This window comes from Triturus cristatus, chromosome 2_2 (assembly GCF_964204655.1).
Source record: "Triturus cristatus chromosome 2_2, aTriCri1.1, whole genome shotgun sequence".
Taxonomy (NCBI): domain Eukaryota; kingdom Metazoa; phylum Chordata; class Amphibia; order Caudata; family Salamandridae; genus Triturus; species Triturus cristatus.
Window position 1 is genome coordinate 70,246,840 of NC_140582.1, and position 10,076 is coordinate 70,256,915.

At 48.6% G+C, this 10,076-nt stretch overlaps 1 protein-coding gene across 1 annotated transcript; it reads right to left on the bottom strand.

Moving 5' to 3' along the window:
- Positions 1-801: 801 nt before the first annotated feature.
- LOC146861867 (protein NYNRIN-like) lies at positions 802-5,598 on the bottom strand. Its single transcript, XM_085643203.1, has 2 exons — positions 2,441-5,598; positions 802-2,036 (listed from the first exon to the last, which is right to left on the bottom strand). Exon 1 carries the CDS (start codon positions 5,540-5,542, stop codon positions 3,356-3,358), a length of 2,187 nt encoding a protein of 728 aa, XP_085499329.1. The 5' UTR covers positions 5,543-5,598; the 3' UTR covers positions 802-2,036; positions 2,441-3,355.
- Positions 5,599-10,076: the final 4,478 nt, after the last annotated feature.

The following is a 10,076-nucleotide window of genomic DNA, read 5'->3' on the forward strand; positions in this document are numbered from 1 at the left end:
CCCCGGCACGACCCACTCCTGTAGATGTCGTCAAATGAGGCGTAGTCCCTGGTCCGCCACACCACTGTCACCCGCGGTGGGCCTGCAGGCTCGTCCCGTTCAGTGGGGCCACCTCGCAATCGCCTCCGGTCCTGGATCGACAGCAGGACCCCTCCGGGGTGAGGGCCGGGACGTCACCGCCCGGCCGGCAGCAGAGTCAGGCCGGGCGAAACCCGGGGGGGAACAGGGCACCCCCCTCTCGCCGACGGCAACTCCCAGCCGGTGATATAGGGTGGGGATGGGTTCCAACGTCCGCAAGACCAGGTATGAGCTCCCACGCCGGCCGCCTCTGCCTGTGCCCACAAAGCGCCGTCACTCCTCGTGGTGCATCCACTCTCGAGGCCCACCAGGAGGCCGCTGCCCGGCCGTCGCCGGTGCAAGTCCAGCCTGTGGTGCAGATAAGAAATGGGAGCCAGTCCCAGCAAGGCCCGATGCGGCCGCCCGCACAGGCCTGCGCCGTTCGGTCCAGGCCGTCCCCGCTGCAGGGCCCCCGCAGGTCCCAGGCCTCCTCCCTGTGCCAGCTCCGGGGGCGTTCCACCGACCGTCACCCGCTACAGTACCCTGGTGGTCTTTTGTCATTTTACATATCTCGGCATGGATGGTACTGTGCTAATCCTATGCTTAAAGATTTTGATAGAAAAACAGACATTTGAGGTGATGAAGTACCGGGTATTTTAGACCCAGCGGTGCAGGGGCACACACCCTATGACTTCGGGGTTTCACCCTGTTCCGGACCTACAGAAACACAGAGTCTTCTGGGTGAAGTCAAAGAATCGTTTATTGGCTGCAGACCAATGACAGGTATCCTAGAAGTACAACAGCGTGTATGTTCTCAGGAGACTGCTGCAAATCATAGGAACGGACTACATCTTAAATAGGCCTTTTTCGGCCTCAAGCATACATTCCTGAGTTTTATGAAACGGCAATATAACAGTGTACATTACAAAGAAAAGGCAGAGTCATGATGACCATCCCACATTCCAGTTCGGCCAACTCACAATGATTTACACAATAAGGTTGCGATCCCACGTTAGATGTCAGTAGACCCCCCAATAAACATGAGCATCTCCTGTTTTGGGAAACAAGTCATAAAGCAGGAACAAGCAGGTGTGGAAGAGATTAGCCGGGGGTTTGTGTAGGATGAGAAGGGTTTTATGATGGGTCGAGCCCTGATGCTAATCACAGGTGGACGGAGGAAGGGGAGCTCGTGAGACCGGTTTGACCCGGGGCAGCGGAGCCAGCTGCCCAGGTCACCGAGAAGTCACGGGAAAGCACATGTACTGAGAGGCCCGTATTTGCTCCATTATAGCCTGTGTGAGGGCAATGACAAGATGGCCACTGCTTCCAAAATGGAACCCGCGTAGTGCAGCAAGATAACGTGTACGCAGTGCATTCAAGGCCAGAACGACGAGTAAAGCACTCGTACATGCCGCATTTACCATTTGCGGTTCGCTAATACCACATAGACAGGGGTAGGGCCTGGTCCCCTACGCGGTTCCAAAGAGTAAAGTACGACAGACCCTCCTTTTGCCCTTACATAGGCAATCACTATACTCATCTTAATCTGAGTCTAGGTCAATGTCCGCAAAGTCATGGAGATGTTGCTGTAGCATCATCCTATTACTTAGCTCGTCTCTCGATACAGGCTTCCTTACACATAAGGTAGCACAGAGGCCACACATCGCAGGAGCACACTGTATGCACAGACAGAACAGGAAGAGAATGGCTAAAATCACTCCAATGACCATCAGGACTTTCCAACCCCAGGCAGATATCAGTTCCCAGAACCATCCCATCAATGACCAATCTCCCTTATCCACGTGTATGGATTCAGATATTTTGTGGAGTTTGGAGATAGCTTGATACACCGTTGGAGCATTGTCTGGTATGAAAATGCAGCAACTGGATTGGATGACCTTGCATACCCCACCGCGGTCTGCAAGAATAACGTCTAGGACCATGCGGTTCTGCAGAGTCATAAGGCGGTCCGCTTGGAGCTCAGCTGTCAGATTACTAAGGGCACCAGCCGTTACATTGATAGTGGATTCAACCACACGTGTCAGCTGTCTCAGGTTCCTACTATTGACCATAGGTCCCCAAAACGGCAGGAAACCCAAGAAGAAGTCTCCTGCTTCCTGACCGGCAGTGTCCTCCTTACTAATTACACCTCTCACGACTCTCGTCTTGTGATAATCAGAGGCAGCAGTGAAGGTAGGCGGTAGCAGATTCGCAATATAACATGTGCCCGAGAAATCAGGGGGCAACCATGTATATGCTCGGTCATTACAGATGAAATAGGTACCCTTGGCAGCTAGAAACGCTGGGGAAAACTGTGACGGGAAAGTGTACGTTTCGGTACAGTCACTTCTACCCAGTTGAGCCCTAGGGTTCTGACCATTACCCTGTAAGCAGAACCGACCCATGTGGGGTACGACCCAGATTGGAGATGAGATTTGTCGCTGTCTTTCACCCAGACTAATACTATACCCCGTCGCGTTCCATCCTACATAAGGTCTCAACTCTTCTTTGGGAATGGACGAGTATGCATCAATATCCCTACTCATATCGGCAACTCCTTTCATCAAAGCCTTATTATTGGTGATGGGTCTGATGGAACGCGGTTGGCGAGGGGAGTACGTCTCCAGAGCATAGAGAAACATGGTCTGGAATGCCCATGATGATCCATTTGAACTATACGGCAACACCAGGTAGGGAATACCCTTGTTAATGGTATGTGGCATTAACCCACAGACCCAGCAATTGGTCGTATTCACTACTAGCTGGTGCTGGTGCAAGAGCTGGATAAACGAGTTATTTACGAACTCCGATCGTCTGGTCTGTTCGTGCTCAGGCAGGGGGTGAAAAGAGTGAGAGGAGGCAGTAGAAAGGAATATAGGCTGTTGAGTGGGTGCAATAAGCTTTTGAGCGGAGAAGAACACAAGTCCTACAATAAACATCATAATACTACACAGTATAAAAAGGCACAAAAAGACAAAACATTTACTTTTTACAACTCTACACATCCTGGTTTTAAAGCTCATTTCCTCGATCGGTCTCTCCATCTTGAAAAACTCCATCCTCTACTCGGGCCGCTCGCGGCGGGTGAGTTTCTTCTGCTGAGGAGTACGCCTGTCAGTCCAGGGAAACGCCTTAGACCAACCAGAACCGTCGACCTAGCGTCTTCGGCCTGTACCCCAAAGTCTTGACACCGCGACCCTGCGGCAGAACCCGGATGGTGGTTCGAAAAACAAAAAATCAAGAAAGTCTTTCAGATGGGAGAGTGAAAAATGTCAAAAAGGAAATAGTGAGGAAATCTTTATTTGTCCATGGGCCTAGGTCTTAAATTATAACGTAGACGGCCAGGTGCTGTCTGGTCTCGGAACAAAAGTTCAGGCTCAGTGGTGTCCAATCGACTCGATGGTGGCACAGCTTCCTGCAGAATATTGTCACTCTCTTGGTCTGAAGCTGTGTTTCTTAGGCGTGCATCACTGAATGGTGTGAAACGGAGTACAGTGTCTGTCTCAGAGTCGGTAATACCCTCTTTGACCCACCGGTCATATGGCAAAGGCAAGGGGACTACCTTGCAGTGGGTACCATGAACCCAGTGCTTCTTCCCTTTCACTCGCACCGCTGACCTTGTCGATAGTAGAACAAGATGAGGGCCAAGCCAGCGGGGCTCGTCGTTGCTCTTGCGCTGGAAGTTCCGGACGAGCACCCACGTACCAGGGTTGATAGGGTGTCCAGGAGTTTCGGAAGCTTGGGGAAGAGTATCATGTACCTGTTGGTGCAAAACACGTAGTTTAACAGTCAAATCATACAGGTAATCGAGCAGCACTGGATGCTCTATCTCACTGAATTTAGTGGGCCTTGGCACACCCCATACATTAGCCGGGCGGCCAAAGACCACCTCGTAGGGACTAAGTCCCACTCGTGAGTGTATTGTCATTCTGGTGGACAGGAGTGCTAGAGGCAGGGCATCAGGCCATTTAAGACCAGTGCTCGCCTGAATTTTAGCCAACTTGAGCTTTAAGGCTCCATTGTAGCGCTCTACCAATCCAGCTGATTGGGGGTGATTTGCAGCGTGAAACTTCTGCTGGATGCCTAAACCTTCACATACATTCTTCATCACTTTACCCACAAACTCACTCCCATTATCACACCATACCACTCTCGGCATTCCAAACCTGGGGAAGAACTCTTTCACAAGGACTTTGGCTGTGGACAGGGCAGTGTTATCTTTTAGAGGATAAGCCTCTAACCATTTTGAGAAAGCACAAACAACCACTAGTACATATTTCAGGTTGTTGCATCTTTCCATGTGAATAAAGTCCAGCTGCAAAACTTCGAATGGACATGATGGGGGCGCAAAGTGACCGGCCGGAGTTGGGGTTCCCCTACCGGGGTTGTACTTCAAACATACCATACAATTCTTGACCACATTCTCTGCACACTTGGGAATCCCAGCATTCTGCCATACTGGAGCCAACAACTTGCATATACCTTTCATACTGATGTGTGCCATTCCATGCGCCATAGTAACCACTGGAAGCACATATGCATCAGGCAGTAACCATCGCCTATGTTCTGTCAGATCAGTCCAGCAACCATTCTCATCCAACTTACCCATACTCTCTCTCCACTTGCTTAACTCTTCCTCTGTGGCTTCAGCTTGAAGCGACTTCACACTCTCTATTGTATTCTCACACATTCCTACATCATTAACCCATCTTGCGGGACCTGCAACATACATTCTAGTCTTCACATTCTGTGCGGTTTCTCTCGCGGTCTCATCAGCAAACGCATTCCCACGACCAACATCGTCTGTGACTTTCCTGTGCGCACTGCATTTCATGATCGCAACTTGCAACGGTAGGGTCAGTGACTCAAGGAGATCATTCACCAACTTGCCATTCTGAATTTTAGCTCCATGTGACGTCAGGAACCCACGCTCTTTCCACAGTCGCCCAAAATTATGAGCCACGCCAAAGGCGTACTGGCTATCTGTGTATATGTTCACTCTCATTCCTTCAGACAACACACATGCTCTTGTGAGGGCGATTAATTCTGCTGCTTGGGCCGAATTATGTGGCACTCGTGCAGTTTCCACAACCGTATGTAAAGTCGTGATAGCATATGCAGCAGTCGTGTCACCATTAGGGAGCTTAAAACATGAACCATCTACCCATAAAGTGCCATCACACTCAGTCAGGGGAGTATCTTTCAGATCCACTCTTCCTTTCGTCTCTTCTTCCGTTCTGAACAAACAGTCATGTTGCTCAATCTCATCTGAGTCTGCTGGAATCGGCAACAACGTAGCTGGGTTCAGTGTATTGCATCGTTTTATGTGTATGTGATTCGCTAACAGTGTAAGTTCGTAACCCGATAGGCGTGCACTAGTCAAGTGTTGTGTCTTGGTTCTATTCAATAATGTGTCTACAGCATGTGGAACCATAACGATCAATGTGTTATCCATTACCAGACCAGCAGATTGTCGGATAGACATCGCTGCAGCAGCTGTCGCTCTCAGACAGCTTGGCAATGCCCTCGCTACAGGGTCCAAGGTGGATGAGAAATACGCGCATGGGCGCGGTCTATCGCCAAAAGGCTGTGTTAACACTGACAACGCACATCCATCTTTCTCGTGCACATACAATGTAAAAGGTTTACTGTAGTCAGGAGTATCCAACACAGGTGCTGAACATAATGCATTACGCAATTCCACAAAACTTTTCTGGCACTCTTCAGACCATGGGATAGGATTCGGTGTGTCTTTGCATGTTAAGGCTAACAAAGGTTTTGCCAGCAAGGAGAAACTAGGGATCCAATGCCTACAGTATGAGGTAATGCCCAAGAAAGCACGTACTTCTCTCTGTGTCTTTGGCACACTCAACTGTGCAATGGCTTGAATTCTTTCTGGGGTCAGTTTCCTTCCCTCCTTCGATAAGAGATGACCTAAGTAGGTCACTTCTTGTCGACAATATTGCAGCTTAGAGAGAGACACTTTGTGATGGAAAGCGGATAAATGACGCAACAATGACAATGTGGCTTCTTTACAAATCTTTTCAGTATCCGCAGCGATCAGTAAATCGTCCACGTACTGAATCAGGATAGCGCCACTAGGTAAAACAAGTGCATCAAGCTGCGCTTTCAGAGCCTGACTATATATGGATGGACTCTCACAGTAGCCCTGGGGAGCGCGTTTGAAGCGGAAGCTTCGGCCTCCCAGACTGAAACCAAAAATGTCTCTACTCTCTTCTGCAATTGGAATGCTAAAGAAAGCATTCTTTAAATCGATCACTGAAAACCATTCAGCAGAGGCTGGAATCATCGTTAACAAAGCAGTTATATCAGGGACAACTGGAAACTGTGGCACAACAATCTTATTAACCTCTCTAAGATCGATCACGAATCTGTAAACAGGTGGCTGTGAAGGGTCAGTTCGCTTTAAGACAGGTAAAATCGGGCTATTGCAAACGTTGCCTCTTGTTTCTTCAATCACACCCTTATCAATAAAGTCGTGGACAATATCTAACAATGCTTTTTGACCTTCATTAGAGATCTTGTACTGGGGAATACGTGGCAGTCTGACATTAGCCTTTAAAGTCACCACGTATGGCGGTATCTCCAAGAGGCCCACATCATTGGGACCAGTAGCCCAAAGGGCATCCGGAAGGGATGTCAATTCAGGCGGCATTGTATTTTTGGACAAGTACATTGGGGAAATTACTTTCTTGCCTAATGTAAGTTGTACTCCCGAAGGAGAGCAATACAACGTGGCATGCAATCTTTTCAACAAATCCAGTCCCAGCAAATTCTCACCACAACCTGTCGTCAGAATCAGAGGTGCTTTCAGCTCACAAGGTCCAACAGAAAGTGACATGGGACTAGAAATTGGGTTCCTAACAGGGGCGCCAGAAAAACCTACGGAAACATTTATGTCGCCAGACAAAGGTGCGCCAGGGAGTTTGGAATGCATAAGTGAACTCTTTGCAGCACCAGTGTCTAGCAGAAAAGGCTCCGTTACATTTGCTGTAGTCACCTCAACATACGGTCCACTCTGATCCACTGGCACTGAAACAACTCCCTCTCTCTGTCTACGGCTGTCCTAGTAATCATTATTTTCTGCATCACCATCTTCTGCATAATAATCATTATTATAATACTGTGCCGTATTACCGATCGCGTTAGCTTGTTGATCAAAGCTATTAATGGTATTCTGAGGCGGCAGAGGACGCGCATTTTGGGGAACACTTCCACGCCCTCTACCTCTAGGAGCTGGCTGACCACCTCTACCTCTTGCGCCATACATAGTACCATTCCGCTGCATTAACTTAGGGCAACTATATTTAAAATGACCTTCCTCTTTACAGTATGAACATTGGTTGGGACCTACCGGGACACGTGGTTGATAATACCCATTCATTTGCTGATTGTTCTGAAATTGTTGGGGTTGGTGATAGACACCTTGGGGTTGCCTATAATTATTACCACCTCCACGTGGCGGATAGGCCTGCTGTAAAAGGACCTTTGTCTTTAATTCCTTCGTTTTCTTCTCCGTTCTATCTTTCTCGTCTTTATCTCTGTTTTCATAATACTGTGCGGTAGCCAGTATTTGCGCTGAAGAGGAAACGGCCCAAGAACTCTCTGAATCTTTCAACTTTTTACACAGGTCAGGGAGTAAATTCTGCACAAACTTATCCACAAACAACCGTTGGCCACCCTCCGTACTCATATCCTGCCCACTGTGATCAATGAACGTTTCCTCAAACCTAGTAAAGAAGTCTGACACTGTCTCATCCTTTTTCTGCTTGCATGCAGATAACTTGTCCCAATTTACGCGCATTGCTGGCATTAGTGTCTTCATATACGTGATGATTCTACCAGGGAGTTCAGCCACTAAAGGCTCAGGTTTCGCGCCACCAGTTTGTCTTGCATCGGCAGCAATAATGTTAGCCCATGTATCCCCCAGCTCTTGGTCATGATCCGCATTACGGATTGACCCCCATAGGGGCTGTGGAACAACATTACCAAACAACATGTCTATGTCGGCCAGATTCATAATACATGATCCTGCCGTTTGTGACAATTCTTTATAATAACCTGCCGGATTTTTACGGGGATCAGGCAAGGACTGTTTAAGCGCTAACACCTCAGAACGCTTCCATGGCACATGCACCCAAACACGCTGGAAATGTGCTGCCACAGCGGGGTTAGCACCGACAGCTGCAACCGCTTCCTTCCATACCGGGGGCACTTCTCTCATGGGGTATTGTCGCACTTTCTCCTTTCTCCCCACAGGGACATCCTGTTCGAACAATGACTGTTGACATTCATCATTCCTGAAGGATAGTACAACCGCAACGGCTTTATCTATATCGCGGTCTATAATCATACCAGCTCCAAAATCGGACCTTACTCTACACAATTCTCGTGGCCTCGGATTTCTACCACTATCCTCCAATTCCTCACAGAGAATTTCGCACATCTTCTCAAACACATATCTCTGCTTCGGGGCATCCCACTGATGGAAGACATTAGCAATTGATTCCACATCATACAATGAAGGGAAAACAATCCATCTGCGTGCCATGCTGTCTATTACGTTCTTCTCGTCAGAGGTAGGCAACTGACTACGCAATTGCTTACGCTGCAAACCAGGAGTCGCACCAGACAACTCAAAGAGAGGCGACATTAATGAAGTAACCACATTAGCTAAACGCTGTCGCGCTGAAGGAGAAGCTGAGGCAGAAACAGGGGGGAAAACAGAGGGAAGAAAAGAGGACGTAGAAACAGGTACCGAAGTGGTGCAAGGAAAAGTGTTGGGAGAGGCCGCTGGTGAATTAGGCAAGGTTACAGGAAGCGCGGGGGCAGTTGGAAGCACAACTGGCGGCCCTTGAGGGGGCTGCGTCACATTAATAAGAGCCGGTTGTGCGGCAGCTGGTGGTTGCGGCAAAGCCTGCAATACATTAACTGGAGGTGGCATATTCACAAGCTGAGGAGGCGCCGTAGCATTTTGCGCATATGGGGGGGCGAACTCAACAAGTGTGACATTAGGGGATCTTTCTCCTTGTCTTCGGACTCATTTTGCTTAGAGTGCGGTAAAGCCGGGTAACATTTGTCAATCCCTAACTTACGCTGCCTGTGCAATTGCTCGCTCATCTGCTCCTCCTCATTATCTCTAAATTGTACAGCTGCTTGCATTACTGTCATACCTTTCTCTCTTTTATTCTTTTTCGCTAGCTTAATTTCCTTCTGTTTGGCTTCCTTCCGCCATAAGCGGAAAGAGTCAAACATCGCCGGCCGGGCTTTCTTCTTAAACAATTTAATTTCCAAATTATCTAGAATATCGGTATCGAAACTACCATTTTGGGGCCATTTTAGAACACCGTCCTTCCTGGTGTAGTGGATCCACACTTCGTTATATGCAATAGGGCCTACGCCATGTTTTACATAGAGCTCATAAGTTGGAGTTCCAACCGGAGGAACCGGACATGATTCTTCCAGCTGGAAATCTTTTCCACAACCTAAACAGAATAATCTACCAAATATTCTAGAACCAGGCATCTTCGCTCACTAGTCTAGATCCAAACGTCAAAGGATTATCGATTACGATAGTCTCGTGAATACACGAATCCTCTGGCTTTGGGGTTTGCAAACACCAAATCACCAATTACCAAATCAAATCAAACGATCCCGAGGGATACCAAAACAAATGGGAGACGCTCCACTTATACTTAACTGAATATTGCTGATCGATGGCGTCACCAGAAGACTCTCTCGATTGTTTCGCTCTGTCAAACTCGTCAAGGGTCCAAAACAGGTCGATTAATCAGGGCAGCAGTCCTTCGTAGCCGTCGGGACGCGGAGAACCTCGCAGAAAAGACTTTCGGACCACGTCGACATGCAGGGGTCGATGAAGTGGCGGCCTTCCTCCGGAATTTCCACACGAAGCTCCTCACGAACCTCTGGCTTGGACTGGTACCGCTGAAATCGGCCCGAGTTGGGCGCCAAACTGAAGTACCGGGTATTTTAGACCC

What these genes read in the sequence shown, in the direction of transcription:
- LOC146861867 (XM_085643203.1), bottom strand. Translation starts at nt 5,542, where the DNA reads ATGTCTATCCGACAATCTGCTGGTCTGGTAATGGATAACACATTGATC.